The sequence below is a fragment of the Myxocyprinus asiaticus genome, chromosome 24, assembly GCF_019703515.2.
Source record: "Myxocyprinus asiaticus isolate MX2 ecotype Aquarium Trade chromosome 24, UBuf_Myxa_2, whole genome shotgun sequence".
Lineage (NCBI taxonomy): Eukaryota > Metazoa > Chordata > Actinopteri > Cypriniformes > Catostomidae > Myxocyprinus > Myxocyprinus asiaticus.
Genome location: NC_059367.1, coordinates 18,887,110 through 18,906,137, shown reverse-complemented (window position 1 = coordinate 18,906,137; position 19,028 = coordinate 18,887,110). Strand labels below are relative to the sequence as shown.

The window sequence follows — 19,028 nt, the reverse complement described above, 5'->3', positions numbered from 1 at the left end:
ATTATAAACAAGCAAGATGGTTCAGACATGTAGTGACGAGCTGTGAAGGACTGGGTTAATTCAAGAGTGGGATATACTTTAGGTGGTGATCGTACTACTGAGTGCTCACGTAGGAAAGGAAGGTATCAGGATTGCTGGAGTGGAGAGGAATCGTCGGGGGATCAGGATTGCAGGAGTGGAGCGGAATTATTCAGAATCTTGTGAAGAAGTTCCTTGGAGGACCAGGTAAGTGAGTCTGAATTCTTTGTCGAGACCAGACAATGACAGTAGAATGGGTTTTAAGTAGAGGAGCTGATTGACGCAGTGATGAGAGACAGGTGCAGGTGATTAGTAATCAGGAGAGAGCGAAGGTTGAGTGAATGTGGCAGAAGGGTCAGATGGGTCCGTGACACTAATGATGATCTTACATGAACAAGATCACCATTGAAGATCTAACAGGATGAATGGTCCCCTGTCTCACCACCAAAGGGCTTACTGAACGCAGTAAGTAACTTGGTCAATTGAAATCAGCTGTTAATAAGTTTGAAAATTGAATATGTCATATTATTTACTGTATGTGGACTAATAATTTAAGAAGTAATTTAGCAATAATTTAATGTATTTTATACCATAGATATCCATTTAAAATAAGTTTTATTTGGACTAACATTAACAAAGATTATTACAATATTTAATGCTTAAAAGATGCTTAAAAGAAACTGGAGCGCAGCTCAAATCCACCATTGAAATCTGCTACTTTGCTTACTTTGTGATGTCATGGTAATTTAATATTTTAATCGACATTAATAATCGTGATTACAATATCAAGGGCAATAATTGACAATTATGATTTTTGCTATAATCGTGCAGCCCTAACCTGTAATATTACTTTAAAGCTTCTGACGAACGCAACACAGCACCATTAGCTCAACCAATGTTTGGGGGCAGGACTATATATTTGTCTGACCAATGACAGATAGGATGGATTGTTCAGGAAACCTGTTTGAAAACAGCTGTAATTTTTGCAATTCCGTTTACTGCTACTAGTGGTGCAGAAATTACACACTTCACCTTTAAATGCTGCTCAATTAGTACAAAGTCAACCTGCTAAATGTATACACTGCTTATACTTCAGGCCCTTGGTTTTATATAAAACAATGTAGACAATTTAACTAAAAGTTTGAATCATTAGCTGCCAGCAATCAATAGAGGACAAAAAATGCTACCACAACTGACATTGGAGTCTAGATTTACCAAGAACTGTTCTGATTAGGCTATCATACACACATACACATGGCTTGATTGACCCACTTCAGTCCCTTGGAAGTTAGAAGCCTCCTACTTGAAACTGATGTTTGATTCAGAAGTAGGTGATCTGATCTGGTGTCTCCTCTCCTCTCTATCGTTTTTGCCACTGTCTAAAGGGTAGTTTGGGGGGATTCATGGCAGTGATAGTATGTCCATGTGTGTGAGCCTTTTGGTCTAGGAATGTATAGATCAGTAAAGGAGATTGTAAGTGGTATGTATACATATGGTATGTGTGATTGCATGCATGAGTGTGTGTTTAGGGTGCATGTATACCCATATTGTGTAGTTTGTATTTGTGTGTTCTGCAAGTGTGTGCATGTGATGAGAGAGGGTCGCGGATGGTGCTGCTCTGGTGTTCCTCCCCTCAGCTCCTTCTCTGTTGCCATGGAGAGACCGTTCTCCTCTCCCATAGGAGAAGAAATTAACACCATTTTTAACTGGCTCCAGGGCCTCCCCCCTACCAGAGAGAAAGAGCTCCTGCAAACACACACACACTTACACACCTACACAGATTACCACACACAGACACAGTCCCAGTATACACTGCCTCACTGAGCGGATCAGAGAGGATGTGTGTATGTGTGTGTGTGTGTGTGTGTGTGTGTGTAGAGAGAGAGAGAGAGAGAGAGAGAGAGAGAAAGAATAAAAGCCTTCTCCATCTCTATTCTGGGAGGATGCAGCTTTGGGACAAAAGAGTGTCTCACTCCATCTCCCCCTCCTCATATCCTCCCTCCTTACCCTCTATTCCACTCTGTCTCTCTCTCTCTCTCTCTCTCTCTCTCTCTCTCCCTCTCGCTCTCTCTCTCCTTTGTAATTAACTGCTGCAGTCTCTCATTAGCACTGTGAACCTGTCCGGTTGTCTCACTGTGTATACCCCCCCTCTCCACCCCACAATTACACACTGACATCAGGGTCACATGACCCAACAGACACCTCAGAGCATGCACAGAACACGTTTATACCAACATGCAAACAAGTGTGTTTCTTTTTCTGGTGCTTTGGTTTTCTGCAGGGCTGTAAGCATTATGGGCAGTGAGGGGGCGCATCTCTCTCCAATATATATTTTTTTCAATTTCCATATTTTTTTAATTTTTAATATTTGTTTACTTCCTTTGGTTTTTATGTTTAACTATTAGCAGTTGGGTGATTCTCACAAAACGTGTCAAGAAAACGTCCTAGTCATATTTAACTTCAGAGCAATACAAACCAATAAACAGTTGATGACAGTTAATGATCAGCTGTGCGTCTGGGAAATGAGGGTGATGGGAGTCATACGGAGATCAGGGAAGAGCAGCACCCATACGAGAAGCTGAAAGCATCTGTCACACCATGACAGAGAAAGAGAGAGAAGAGGAAAGAAGCTGAATGAGAGGGAGGGTCAGGAATGAAGGAAGAGGAAAGGGAGAGAGAGAAGTAGCAATAGAAAGCATAATGTGGATTTAATGGAAGGGCTTCATGAACTTATAATGGCAGGGAGGTGGAGAGAGTGCCAGGGTGGAGGGACGGGTGGTTGCAGGATTGAAAGGGAGGGGATGTGAGAAGAGGAAATTAACAGAGGGATTACACTTAATCTTTTCTTGACCTTCACACACATACATTTACACACAGCACTCCTGCCCTGAAACCCTCCTCGAAACCCCCCACCTCCTACAGAAATAGGGTCTCTACGATTTGTAGGTCCATACCTGCTGTTGGCCACAGAGGGAGGAGATGGGACTTCAAGAGGTGACCCTGTTATCAGATTTGCAACACACTTATCTGAATCGACTGCATTTTTAAAAGAGTCCCTCCACACACATTCCTTGGTCCTCTACTATAATACAAATATTTCCCTGTTTCTCCCTCAAGCACTGTATCACTGTAATGTGGTATGGCAGCTTTAACAAACAAGACAATTCATAAATATACTGCAGGATATTAAGTGTTTAGGCATCTGAGAATGAGCGACACTCAATCTTTTCCCAGTGCAATATAATTCTTTACCCCACAGGACACTGATATGATGAAACTGTTACATTATTGGGATGTTGAAGTCTCTGTAAATGTATGTTGCTGTAGTTAATACAGAACTGATAACTGATAAAGCATGTTGGCTATTATTTAATGTGTGGGACAACAGTGAGGAAAAGATGAAAAACTAAATCGAAATATTTACATGTTCTGAAAAATATTGGAGTGGTGCTTACCTTTGCAAAACTTGCCACTATGAAGCTTGGGTGTTGTGGGTGGTTGCCAGGGCATTGCTAAACAGTCGCTAAGGTGTTCTTATTGTTTTTAGTACATTGCTGTGCAGTTGCTAGGGTGTCATGGATGGTTGCTAGGGAGGTGCTTACTGTCCCAGGTCAAAAGAGCCAACCCCCAAGTCAACTTCCATGCATTTCCACCACTGTAAAGACCGTTCCGGGGTGGAAAATCTGGTTCCACTCTGGCCCCAAAAGCTTGCTGGTTTCTACACAGGAACCGATTACATTTGGGGGTGGAGGGCGTGATTATGTTTCGTCCAGTTAGTTTTCCAAACAACAACAGTAGCTACTGTCTAGCTACAGCAAGTACTACTTTTTCACTCTAAACAATACAAACCCCAGAAAAATGTCAGACATCAAAAGCATTGAGGAAACGCAAACAAACGATCGCTCAACTTGTGAAATGTTCTTTTACTGAGATCCAAAATAAACTAGAGAGATAGCAAAGGTAAAAGTATTCGAGGAGATACAGTAAGAAATTATGCATGCCAGCTGTTTATGAACAAATCATAAACAAACTGAAAACTTTAAAGAGAGTACAGGGAGCATAAGAGACCCAAGCAAAATTGGAAATGGAGGGAGCCACGATGTCTTGTATTCTGTGTTTGGACACTGACCATCCAGCTTACTAATGGTCAACCGATATATCGCCAATGCTGATAAATTTTCCTGTTTGGCCGATTTGTTCCTTGAGGGCACTGGAAATCGCCTGCTTGCATGTGAAGCGACTGAGACATGTAAATGACCAGTCACGGTTCGTTTTGTTGTTACGTGCCATTGTGTTACTACAATAATAGACCGGTGTGCAATACAGTCTCATTTAAACAGTCCTGTAGGGGGTAACAGATGGGTCCTCAATATGTGTATTGAAGAATAAATATTAGAGACAGGTTTTGCAATAATCAAATGAGAGATATTTTACTGATTGTTCTCTGCAGGTTCAATAGGCAACATGAGTCGATGAGATACAACAGTTAGAAAGACAGGAAGTTTGACAGTCAAAGTGAAGTTTTACAAACTTTCCAAAGCAATTATAGTCATATGCAAGTTACATTAAGGGTGTCATCATACCACAATTTCTAGCATTCTGGTAGGTCAGCTACTTCAAACATTTTAACATTTTACAAATATGGATGCTTCCGTCTTCATGCAAACAATAATTGTTAGCCACAACATGAATCGAGGTTCCATCCTTGGTTGAAACCAACTTATGGTCAGATATCAGAGTAGCAATCAGTTATAGCTACTCCTTATTCCTTTACATAAAAGGGGTACCAAGGAGAACAATTAAAATCCTTGGAAGTTGTTTTCGACTATGGCAAAGTTACATTTGAGAGGGCACAATAACCATAAATAATTCAGAGACATAAGTTATTTAGACATTCAATATATAGGTGTTATCTTCTCCTCCGGAATAGAGGCATCCTCCTAAAACTTGCTGGAATGTCGGTCCTCATCATCTGTGGAACATTAGGACAGAGAGCAGGAGAAAACACATAAAACATACACAAGGCCAAACAAAACAGTATAATATCACATTAAAGAAACTAAAATCTCTCTTTCTCTCTCCTACAATTAATAATGATTGAATAAAATAGAATATAATGGTAATGGAATAGTTGATTAATTCTAAAATAATTATAACAGCTACATATTTTTGTGAATAAATACAAGATACAGTAAATGCATATTCTCCAGAAGCCGGGATAAATGAGTGTGGCAGGGCGAAGGGCGGGGCCGGGCCGGGCTGTGATTCTGCACACCTAATCAGGCTGATCAAGCACGAGAGGGATAAAGGTGACCGGAGTCGGCAGTTCGATAGAGAGAGAGTTACGGGCAGCTGCCCGGCATGTGTTTGTGTTTGTCTTTTTGTTTAAGTTAATCATTAAACTATTATTTATATTGTTAAGCCGGTTCTCGCCTCCTCCTTTCCACTGAATTTCGTTACAGTGAGTAATTACTGTTACTGCACTTCTGGCATGGGCCAGACCTTCAGTCACCCCTCAGATTACATACATATTACTTGCACCTTATAATAAAAGAAAAATAGAAAATTGATTAATATAATAACAATAAATGAGGATGATAAAAGATAAGGTATAACTTGTAAAAATAAAAAGATTTCAAAAATCCACCCCTTCAGTCCGCATATTAGAGCCGCGGCAGACACGTTTGAGCTCATAATGTTAAAGTGCTCACCTGTTTCATTCTCCCTGTCTCTCCTCAACAGTTCCCTGTAACGTTTAACTGTCTTGTCTAATGATATTATCAATAAAACTAATATCATATACCTTCTGCAAATATGTGCATATCCCGTTTAAACTGATGTAATAAACCAACCTCACACAACTTCAGCTGATCCAGCATCCTGTAGAGCGCTCATTTATTTACCTCTAAAGCACATATTCTATCAGCCTCTCCTCAGCAGTTCCCTGTCACCTTTAACTTTCTTTTCTCATGATAAAAGGCAAATATTAATAAAACTTCTATTATATACCGTTTGCAAATATGCAGATATCTCGTTTAACAGATGTAATTCACAAACTTCATGAAAATCCAGTGTTTTCTTCCCGTTGAGTGCTCATCTAATATCTTCCCCTGATGCGCGTATTCTATCAGCCAGAAACAAAACTCCAGGATCAGGACCAAAAGTTCCTCTGATTCACAAATCAAGATGGTCACTTCATGACAATCCAAGCAGGTGATCTGGGCCGTTTAAACTGTCAGGAGATTGTTGCTCGCGTTGGATCCGCATGAGCAGGTGAGTGCAACTTCAAAGTAAAAGTGCTTCATGTGTGCTACAAGTAAATGTCTTATTCACTATGTACTGTTTGTACAGTTGGTTTGATTCTGTATTTTTGGAGAAAATGCGATTGCTGACATGGACATGCCATCCATGGTTGCTAGACTACTGTGTGTACTGTTATTTCCTTTTTCCTAATATATTAACAATTTCTTCATGTGCAAATAAATGACCAAAATTTTATGACTAAACAGAAATCAGAAGAAACTGCTATCTACAATTTAATATACAATATATATATTTTTTTAAATTCTTTTTTACAAAGTTAAAATTTTGTGTGAAATTGAGTAAATATAGTGCTAAATAAGAGTTTATAATTTTTTTTAGCAATTTTATGTTTATGTTATTTACTATATTAAATTGTGTGATATATCGGCATTGTATCGGCCTATTGGCCACCCTGCTCTCTGGATTGGCCATTAACAAAACCCATATTGATCGACCACTACTTGAGATGAGCACTGAATCATCGGTGTCTTCTGCAGCTGATCTCGGTAATTAATAATGTTTGCCAACATTGTTAGCTTTCCTAACACTCTTCTCATCTTATTTTGTGCATCGTTTTGTTCAGTTAGGGCATTAATCACTTAGTTAAGAAGATCGCTGCTATCTGTTTTGTAAACCGGTGGGATTCTCAATCAAGATATAAACATAATATTTTATGCAATGGCAAAAATCCAAATATAACCATCTGCTACACCAATTTTAATAGCGATTACACTGTTACAGTTTATAGTACTATAGTTCTCAGTTCTCTGGCAATATTATTGAGTAATGTAATGATGTTGGATTGCATTTTCTGTATGTTTATATATGTCCTCAAAAAACAGGAGTTAAAACTGTAGGCTACTCAAACACTGTGACACGCCATGTTTGTTTATATTTGAGGTAGTCACGTAAAACTACCATGTAGTCACTTAACCTGTTATGTCACCATTTTACTCTCTTGTCAGTGAAACAATTGCAGCTGGTTTACAACAGGCTCCAGATTGCCCCGGCCATAAACCAGCCGAGCACAGGCTCGGCACGAGAACCATTGCCATTTTGAGTGTTCTGAGTTCAGTGCAATGTTGCTTACTACAAAAAATTAATTTTCTCTTGGATGTTGTAATTAGTTGTAATATTGGAAATAACTTCACACTGATTAAGTTGAAAAGCAGTTTTATCACTAAAATCATGTCAGCATGTATAATATTTATGTCTTGTGGCTATACTTTTGAAACTGTGTATTTAAATGTTTATGGACTGGCCCTGTTCACTTCTTTTTTAAATAAAAGGGACGAGTCTAAATTATTTTTGTGGTAATCAACATTGTGTCGCAAATACTGTCGACTGAGCTTAACTTGCATTCAACCCAGAGCATTCCTTAGTCTTTTATCCCAATAAAACAGGATCTTTTGCCAGTCTGATCAATTAGACAAGTAATAGCACACCTCTCAATAAGCCACACAATTTGAAATATGATTCATGTCCATAGCACAAACAAGCGGGATGGGATATGTGTTGAAGTTAATAATAACGTGCTGACTTCCAAGCAGTAATAATAGTGATGCCTGCCTTCGCAGTCACGTTCATAAGTTCATAAGACAGTGTTATCTTTTCAAATCTTATATCTACGTATCTAACGGGTCTAGTTTGGTGCTGTATCTGTCATGTTCAGTTGTTTTCCTTGAGTCTATCAGTTCTTCTTTACCTCTTTTATCGTAAATATTTGCTAGGACTTCATCGGCCCATGCGTATGTGCGCGTGTGTGTGAGTGTGACCCAGCTGCCTCCTTTCTCTTGCCCTCTTCCTTCACTGCCCCTGTGTGTGTACGACTGTTCAGAGACTCTGTGTGTGTGTGTGTGTGTGTGTGTGTGTGTGTGTGCGCGACTGCCAAAGGGGGTGGGGGGGTCGGGGGTGGCCGCTTGCCGAATCAGCCCCTCTAGTCTCCTAGCAACAGAGCTGTTTGGTGTGGGACGGGTGAGAGAGATAGACAGAAAAGCAGAGAGAAAGAAAATAGGAGGGATACAAAAGAGGAGTGAGGGGTTGAAAAATATGCGACATCTGGAAAAAAGCAAAGGCTTGCGGATCTAAAGAACAGAAAGAGACTGATAGATGGAGAGAAAAAGAGGGAGGAGAAGAGAGGGATACTGTGGAGTTTCAGAAGGGAAATGCTGATTATTGCTGCGACAATTCTCAGCGCTTCTTTAAAATGACGAGAGGATGATGAAATTGTGCACTTTCAGGCCCAGCAAGCAGCTGCTCACTCGTACAGCTCTACAGTGGATTAATGATCAAACATATTCAGTTCAAACACACACTGTTGCTCCATGTTGGGAACAAATACGAAGCTCAACCTGATAATCTAAACACTGCGCTTTTGTGTTTTGAGGAAGAGTGAGTGAGGTGTGTTCACCTGATCAGGGTTATTGAACTGAAGCTACGTTCACAGTATATCTGTGTGTGAATCATGCGGTACTGCAGTCACAATTGGTTACTGTTTATCCGATTAGTAACGGTCCCCTGCTTTCACATTTCAAATATTTTTAAAACCAAGTGTAATGTTTAAATAATAATATTTAAATACTACTTATTATTTGATTGCTTATTACTCAGTTCTCTGGAATACGTCATTCTGATTGGTCAATTGCAGCAGTCATTGACCAATGACTGCCAACGAGTGTAATTGTATGTTGTCCCAGGCAACCGATTTCCTACATATTTCATGTCTCTCCACAGCCACTTTCTTCTCACATAATAAAATAAGTTCAATTTTAATTCAGTTTCAGTTTTAATTAATCATTTAATAGATAGACATCTAATATGCGGGATAATGTCTGATCTCATGAAAATGATGTGACTGTGGCAACATTTTTGCAAAATGATAGTTTGTGGTTTCATAGACCCATTTTCCACCTGGTATTAATATGCGTTTCTGGTGACCTGATCACATGTGGTCAGCCCTAAATACAGGTCTAAATGGGGTCTAAAAGGTTTTGTGATCGGAACCACATATGAATATGGTCAAAAACGCATGTGATCGCATCACATTTGAAGCGTAAACACTAATCTGTCCTGTCTGTGTCCCGGCACCAGTGAAGCACCACCCTCACCTGTCAATGAACTGCTGCGCTAAAACAAGTGTTTCAAAGTTTTCTGGTTACGAGCGGCTTTAATTGGAAATAACTAGGCATGTCATAAAATATCGCCTTTGAGTCAAAAAGATTGAGAACCACTGGGCTAGAGTAAATAATCTTTGTCCTTTTAATAATGTTCTGCTCGAATTTAATGGAAAACTATGCAAGTTAAGCTCCGTGGTGCTGCAGATTTTTAAGCAGCCTCTGTAGACGGCGGGCTTGTGCTATGTGTGGAACTTCATAGAATATCTTTTTTTCTCAATGCACCTTGTCGTCTGCCAGACATGTCTGGTCACTGTGCAACCCCCTTAAATATACCCTGCCGCTCACACTTTACCAAAGTTGTGTTGAGAAATAGATTTAAAAACACAAAGACTGTTGTGTAACTGGCAGCCCTATTTATATCTGAAAAAAATCCAGAAATATATCGATAATCATCTGAAAAATCTTCCAATTATCTTGAAAGAGGCATCGATTCCAAGCCTAGAAATAACTGTCCGATTGGAAAATGTCAAAAAGCGGATACATACACAATCACAAGAGCTTCACAGATCTTTTTAGTGTGTCTGAAATCAAGTCAGATGAGAAGCACATACACCAAGCTCCCTTAATACAGGTAATACACTAAAATAATGGATAATTCTGCTTGACGTTGCATTTGTGCTTAGATTAAATTTCAACGCATCTGAGAGAAACAGCGCGCCATTTTTATCACACTTTTTTGTCTTTTCTGACTTTGTTGTGCTTTAATATCATACATTGACATACTGACATAGTGACTGATTTATGTCGTCATGAAACAGACCCTCCCCTCCAAACCCGAAAACAAGTGGTCATAGGAGATGCATTTAAGTGACCAGGTGTAAACAGCGATGTGTCTCACCTGAACACATGTGATCAGATCACCGGAGACGCATAGTAATGCCAGGTGTCTTACAAGTATCGCTTCAGTTCCAGGGTGAAATGTGGCGCTAAATGTAAGTTAAAATTTCTTCTTAACAAATGAGGTTTGTAGCCATTTCATATGAACTGTCACATAGATGCCAGATTCAAATCGGCTGTGCAATCATATATGCACAGTCAACACATCAAACCTGATCATCCAATGCGTGCATGTGCGGCCATGTTTGTTTACATTAGTGTTTATGCGGTTGACATTCTTCACACAAACAGATACTCAAAGTCTTTTCAAGCATATGATATGTTTATTTTATATAACAGACAGCCAAATTGTCACTGAAGTACAACAATAACAGTTTATTTACTCATACTGTATACTCCTCAGCATCACATTTATGAGCGCGATCATCCCGTGCACGCAGCCTTCTGCTTATTAGGTGAATATAGCGGTTTTCATTCACACAAATAGCACACAAGCATATGATATGTTTGTTTTATGAAACAGACAGCTAAACTATCACAAAAGCACCACGATAACAGTTTATAACTCGTATACTCAGTCAACCCATAATCACGATCATCCTATGCACGTAGCCGTCTTTTTACATTATGTGACGATGCGTTTGACACACAAAATGTTTGAGATGTCAAACAGTGCACAGGCAAATGGTATATGCTGATATTATTTGTCCATTTATTTTTATAGATATAAATTAAACAAATAAATAAAACAAATACAGTACAGTAGAAATGACCCGTTCATAGGTTTATTATAGTATGTACAGTATTTTTTTTTTTTTTTTTTTTACAAGAAATCAAGAATTCAATAAAATACTCTTCTACACTCCGCCCCCTCTACTGCCGGCTGTGGAGTGTCATGCATGGAAATAACTCACTGTGGGGGGCACTGCAGGGGAATTTAGACCCTACTCCTGAAAAGGTTAAGGTTAATGCTCTATGTAGTTTTAAATCAACAAAACTGACCTCCCTAACCTAAACCTTAAACCTAAACAATAGTATCATAAATAGCAAATATGACATGAAATACACAATTGCTAAAGCAGCAACATCATTTTATGGTGCCCCGCAATTTAATTGCGTTTAACAAGCTTGTAAATGTAGTTGATTATTTAATGCAAATGTTAAAATGTATCACCTTACAAGTCATGTTCTATAGTAAAAGTTTTCAGATGTCACAAGATAGCATTGCACTGTGCGAGGAACAGGGCGAAAAGTGTTTATGAACTGATAATCTGCCCTTTCACTCATGATATGTGTAAAAGGGAATAGGGCTGCACAATCGAAAAACTAATCACAATTACGATTACGGCTGCCTCGATTATGTAATAATGAAAACTGACGATTACAGCGTTCAATTTAAGCTCGTGTTGCTTCAATGGTTTGTATTTATACCGTGTTTTTGCAGCGGTTGAGTATTCTAACCAATCACTAACATGTCCATTGAGCAATGAAATGGCAATGGCCAATCAGAGCCGCTTAAATTAATCCTCCGTCCTATCAGTAATGACAACTGATACTAATGCGCAGGTTTTAAACCGTCTGAATGCCCAGATGCTTACTTTATGTTCCACCTCTGTTCGTGGTGGCACACGAAAATTAATACTGAAGAAGCATCACCTGACACTCGAAAAAAAGCTGTAGAACAAGAGCGAAAAGCACTTTGGAATTATTTTGGATTCATTGCATATTGCGCCGCTCGCTTTGAACGTAGATGTTAAATACACTGCAAATGAACAACACGACCAAACTAAAATTCTCCCGTTCTAATCAAGGCATAGACGCGGTGTAAATAATTGATTTATTATGTTGATTAGACAGCTTTGTTTTTAATGAAAGCATTCGCAAGAGTGCAGAAATTTGTGCGGAGCATCATTGAGCTCGCGTCAAAATGCAGGTCTCAAACAGTGTAAACCTGCAGTGAGTGACAGCAGTCATTGTAATGGGAGAGTTTGTCACGTTGCTCGATTTCTGTGTATGGTTTATTAAAAATGTAATAACAGTTTTGTTTTGTCATGTTAGTAGGTAGGCCAATGTGAATTTGATTTGTACAAAATAGCAATAAAGTAATTCAGCTTAACTGTTCTAAGTTTGTTTTGGAGGTGTAGCCAACATAAAGAATATGGCATGAATAGCATATTTCAGGAATCACAATCATTGTTATCACGTCTGCTGTAATAAGTCCCATTTGCCACAAAGCTGGTATTAGTAGATTTAACATTTTCACGAATTGCACAAACTCTGATCGCAAATGACTGTTTTTAATTTCCAACGTGAACCACTGAGGCCAAAAATGATCTAACGATGATCTTACATGAACAAGATCACCACTGAAGATCTAACGGGATGAATGGTCCCCTGTCTTGCCAAGTTTGAAAATTGAATATGTCATATTATTTACTGTATGTGGACTAATAATTTAAGAATTAATTTAGCAATAATTAAATGTATTTTATACCATAGATATCCATTTAAAATAAGTTTTATTTGGCCTAACATTAACAAAGATTATTACAATATTTAATGCTTAAAAGATGCTTAAAAGAAACTGGAGCGCAGCTCATATCCACCATTGAAATCTTCTACTTTGCTTACTTTGTAACATCATGGTAATTTAATATTTTAATCAACATTAATAATCACAATTACAATATCAAGGGCAATAATCGACAATTATGATTTTTGCTATTATCGTGCAGCCCTAAAAGGGAATAAAAATAACTGTTGTTTTAGCGCCTCTGTTGTTCATTTCACCAGAAAACAGCTGTGATACATGCAACGAGGCATGTAAAATTTAATTTAGCAAAAATGTAGATATAGTAGTATAGTGATTCTTTGAGACCAGGTTGGATAATGTGTTATCAGCAGGTCATTATCGCACAATAAACCCCCTCCACTTCACTTCAGGGTTTATTTTGTGATAATGACCGACTCAAAACACATTATCTCTTACATATTTCATTGTTATTTCTGTTGCAGCACTGTGATTTAATGCATTGTTCACTGAACTGGCCCATATCTGGATTAAAATTGGTGCAGTATTGGGTTCCTCTCTGTTGTCTGGGTTTGGCCCAAGTTAGGCTTTGGGAAAGGCACAGCAGATCGACCTGATCCTGCTGGCCTAGTTTATTCACCCATGTACGTCTGTCCCAGAAAGTGATGTGCCCTCAGATTGGGGAAAAGGGGGGTAGAGGAAATGTTTGTGTATGTGAGTGCATGAGTGAAAGCAACCTAGATGGAGCAATTGAGCTGAGATGTTTGTAGGACAGGGAGTACAGGCGTCAAGCCTCAAACACATACAAACACAGTCCTAACCCCACAGATGTATTGGAGGAGCCTGCATCTTGTGTCCTACAGGTTCCACTACTGGAATATTCTCTGGTAGGCAGAGAGAGAGACATAGACATAGGGCCTCTACAGAGTTGTGGCTTGGTCAGCTCGTGACTGAGATCATGAAAACCGGGCTGGTGCATGTTTGACTAATCGGAGAATAATAAGAGGGATAATTATAACAGGAGGGGGGAATGCATGCACGAGCCGGACTGCTGGAGAGGGCCGGATTAAAGCGAGCCCGCTCTGTGTGCTGGTTTTAGTTGCCATGGCAACCTTCATTACCTGGCACTTGGGAAAGGGGGAGTGAGAAAAAGAGAGAGGGAAGATGGAGCGGGATAGGAGAAGATACGAATGGAAAGCAGCAGAGAGAAAGAGACAGAGAGAGAAAAGAGGAAGATGTATTGGGGAAAAGGTGATGGAGAGAAGGAAATGGAGTAGAAAGAGGGAAAAACACTTTGCCCCTCTTGGAATCAAAGTAGAAAAGTAAAACAATGAGAGAGAGAGAGAAGATGAGGTGAAGAGGATGGAGAATTACTGCTGCTTTTCCCCTGCGCATACACACATACAGTATACACACACACACACACACTTAGCTACTGTATCTAAATAAAGACTTACCATAAATGTCTATTGGTTTAATATAAAGTTAATTATAATGAATACAGGCTAACCCTTAACCCATAACACATCCCTCCTACAGAGAGGCACTTACAATGGAAGTGAATGGGGCCAATTTTTGGAGGGTATAAAGGCAGAAATGTGAAGCTTATAATTTTATAAAAGCACTTACATTAATTCTTCTGTATTATTTCAGCTGTAAAGATATTTAAATTGTTGTTTACCAGGATTTACAGCTTTACGTCATCATGGCAACAAAGTTGTAAAATTGGCTATAACTTTACACAGAAAATTTTATTAAGTAATTTTATTACTCTAAAATCATGCATGTAAAACACGCATATTGTTTACGTCTTGTGGCTATACTTTTTTTTTAAGAGGAGGGACAAGTTGAAATACATTTTTTGTGGTAATCGGCACTATGCCAGAAAAGCTTTCAGTTGAGCTTAACTTGTATTGAACCGAAAATATTCCTTTAACACGTTACTTGGGAAAAAGTCGCAAATCATTCTGAGAAAGAAATAATGATAGCACAACAAAGGACAGGTGACAGTTGGCCCGTGGGACTGGGGAATAAGACGGTTGTCTTAGCAATTGGAGTTCTGGCAGGTGTCACATGACCTGCTGCCCTGCACACCTGCCCGAGAACACTGGCAGTTGCCATAGTGACAGGGTCAGCCTTATGGAAAGCAGGGTTGAAGGTGCTGGTGGTGGGAGGTGGGGCTGGTTATGTGTGTGTGTGTGTGTGTGTGTGTGTCTGTGGTGAAGAAAGCAGTTATTTTTAAAATGCTGCAGGAAAGCGTTTGAAAACCACAATCTATCTCTTCATCTCACACACACACACACACACACATCTAAATAGGAGATATTCTTTAAGAAACCCCTTGAGCTGTGGAGGACTTAATATTAGATTCAAATCAATGAAAGTTTGAATAATACACTACACAGAGAGACTCACTTAGCCTTATACACAGCAACCAAAACTCTGGGAGTGATACTCATAAAGCACCGCAGAGTAGCACTCATTCCAGAGCAGTTTAAGTGACTGAGATCAGCATAAACGTGGAGATTGTACTTCAGAAATAAGATAATGAATGAACACTCAGAGCCATAAAAAATTCTGCCCATAAAGATGCCAGTCTGTGCCAACAAGCTGTGCTTGTTGCTGTGTCATTTTTGCTGTTAGAAGCCTTTGAGCCTGTTAGAGTTGCTCTTACTCCTAAAATTTAATCCTGCCAAAACCAGACTGGAGTTTACTGGTCTTAAACACAGACCAAATCGCTCCCTGGCTGTCTGAGACAGACGCGGAGAGAGAGCTGTGTAAAGGTTTTAATGCAAGGCTTTAGGGAATTTAGGGGTCAAGGAGTCTCATTGATTCTGTACTAATAAAGTATGAGTGATTATGAGGTTGAATATTGACCCAGTTACCTTTATTATTATTTGTTTTGTTTGATGGCTTTAATCAGCTACATATTATAAAATGAATAGATCTGACTCAGATGAGGCAAGTTCAAAGTGATTGTAAAACAAATTTAAATGCACATTTTTGAGCACAGATTCTATATTAATTCGCCAAGTTGCAATGTTGCTTGGCAACCGCAAAATTTGTACAGGATAATAGGATAATGAACTATATTACGTTTAGATTTGTTTATTAGATTATTAAGTTGAACAGTTTATTGAACATTGCTGTATTTTATTGTATAACTGTTGCCCCCATTAAGCTCTAAATTGCTTTAATCATCCTCTCTGTTTCTCTCTGCAGTGTTCAGATGGAGGGGCAAACCAGGACAGTTCTTTGAAGCGGGTTGCTGTGGTGGAAGATTTTTTTGATATCATCTATGCCATGCACGTGGAGATGGGGGTGGATCCTGGTAGAGCACCCAAACACGCCGGCCAGAAGAAGACCTACAAGGCGGTGAGATACGACCCTTCAGTCTAATACATAAACAACAGTCATTACAAATATTGATACACACTTTATCTCGCAATTAAAGAACATTAACAGATACATTTGGTAGTTAGATCCAACAGCTTAGAGATGCCATGTGTCATAGACTTAAAGAGATAGTTCACCTAAAAAAATTTTTTTTTTTGTCATCTTTTACACACGGTCATGTTGTTCTAATTACTTTCTTTCTTCTGTGGAACACAAAAAGCAATGTTAGGCAGATTTGTAGTCTTAGTCATCATTCAGAATCAGAATCAGAATGAGCTTTATTGTAGGGCTGCACGATTATAGCAAAAATCATAATTGTCGATTATTGTCCTTGATATTGTACATCACATTGGCCTACTTACTAACATGACAAAACAAAACTGTTATTTTTAATAAATTGTACACAGAAATAAAGCAACATGACAAACTCTCTCATTACAATGATTGCCGTCACTCACTGCAGGTTTACACTGATTGAGACCTGCATTTTGACGCAAGCTCAATGATGCTCCGCACAAATTTCTGAACTCTTGCGAATGCTTTCATTAAAAACAAAGCTGTCTAATCAACATAATAAATCAATTATTTACACCGCGTCTATGCCTTGATTAGAACGGGAGGATTAATTTAAGCGGCTCTGATTGGCCATTGCCATTTCATTGCTCAACGGACATGTTAGTGATTGGTTAGAATACTCAACCGCTACAAAAACACGTTGTAAACAGAAACCATTGAAGCAACACGAGCAGACTTAAATTGAACGCTGTAATCGTCAGTTTTCACAATTACATAATCGAGGCAGCCGTAATCGTAATCGCGATTAGTTTTTCGATTAATTGTGCAGCACTACTTTATTACCAAGTATGTTTACACATACAAGGAATTTGTCTTGGTGACAGAAGCTTCTAGTGCACAAACAATACAACAAGACAGAGATAATAAAAAAATGTAATAAAAATAAAAAGCGAATAGAAAATATAAGTGTATATATATATATTCACTTTCATTGTATGGAAAAAAGATGCAATGAAAGTGAATAGCGACTGAAGTATTCTGCCAAACATCTCCTTTTGTGATTCACGGGGAAAAAGAAAGTCATACAGGAACAAAACAACATAAGGATCAGTAAATAATGACAGAACATAGATTTCTGTTAAATTATGACTATAAACTAGCTTGATATTTACTGTGGTTAATTGGTGTAATCAGGGTCCAAAATCAATACCCACCAAGTGCCAAAAGCGGGTAAATTTTCTATTTGGCTGGTGAATTTCGCAGTGTCAAATGCCACTCTGGCGGGCACTTCTTTGTCAGTTTGTTTCCTTTAAAGCCTGAGCCCAAAATTCTGAAAATTCCATTCTGTGCCAGAATCTAATATTCATATCCATTTTCATATTACATTCATATTCATATAACATCACACACCTGAACTGTATATACCATACTGAAGAGAAGAACTAGGGCTTTCAAATGATATAAATATATGTATGATTATTTAAGGCTAATCATCCTTTATCAATAAGATTTCAGCAATTTGTTACAAAAATCTTCTCCGGCCACCATACTTTATCAGACAACTCCATTTTCAACCATTTTAATTTCAAGCTAGAGGGAAACTTTGTATGTATGAAATATACATAATTTTGTGGGCAATGTAGAATAGCAGACAGATTAGAAATATAATCTATTGTTTAAAAGTTATCACCATCTAGTGATTAGTGGGAAAATGGAATAAAACAAACATTTAGAATAAGATACATTTCACATGACGACTCCTTAAATACTCCTTTTAAGCACCTGTAACAATAAATTGAGATTGCATCTGAAATTGAAGGACACAAACACTGAAATATACATTTTATGTATTCAATAAAACACACTTTATTTCATTTGAACATTAGAATTACATAGCAATACATACAAAATCAAACTTTCGAACTATCTACCAGTAAATACATTTTTAATAAAGAGTGCAGGAACAGAATATATATAAATTCATGAATACTCAACAACTGCAATACCTGTGGAAAGAAGAGAGGGAGAAAAGAGGGGAGGGGGAGGACAACACCAGTAAACACAGCCCAACCTAGGCCTCTTCGCGAAACTGGTCACACTCCGCTAAGTGCCAAGACTGAAAACAGTTCCTATCGTGAACCAAGCAAAGTCTTTTGCCATTACATTCCGGTGCGCAACAAGCTACTTTAGTTCCCTATCTGTCACTCACTCGACGTTGCGTTGATGTAGTGACACTAGGGGTCACTCTTGGGAGCCCGAAACACCTCTGGTCTTTGAAAAAAGGACAATGGAAATTGCATACCACTACCCCGAACAAACGGGTATGAAAGGAGCTGGTATGCAACCACTCATTCAGATTTTCTCTTCGGAGCCGAACGGTCAATGCTCACTGAGCTGAATTCCCACGGCTGTTCATTCACCTCTGCTGGATCTGATGGCGCATTTCAGCGGCTTCTCCCCCCTCTGCACTGGTGCATTGCACAGAACGCCCCTGGGCACTTCGGCAGAAATAAGAGAGTATATTCTAAAAAAAAAAAAAAAAAAAGAACATATTTTTCTAAAAGAGCGGCATACACGGAACGTCTTTTTAAAGACGTGTCTTTTAAAAGATGCCTTTCCATTTGTGTGTTATTCCTGGTTGCGCTCGTTATCTTTCGCCTTCTGATGGTCACGATCGCTGTCTTTCGTGTCTGGGCGCTGCCCACACGGAGACAGCGTTCGTGGATGGGTCATGTACTCACTCATTGCGAGAA

General features: G+C 38.8%; 1 protein-coding gene across 2 annotated transcripts in view; it reads left to right on the top strand.

Annotated features, from left to right (window-relative positions):
• Positions 1–19,028, top strand: part of LOC127415141 (nucleolar protein 4-like) — an 88,913-nt gene that overhangs the window by 18,608 nt on the left and 51,277 nt on the right. Inside the window, exons 1-2 of one of the 2 annotated variants that reach the window (XM_051653726.1) lie at positions 10,416–10,429; positions 16,087–16,239. In XM_051653726.1, coding sequence (XP_051509686.1) covers positions 16,168–16,239 — 72 coding nt within the window. In that variant the 5' untranslated portion in view covers positions 10,416–10,429; positions 16,087–16,167. Of the gene's footprint in view, positions 1–10,415; positions 10,430–16,086; positions 16,240–19,028 lie in introns of those variants that run through there. The other variant, XM_051653725.1, reaches the window with a different exon arrangement.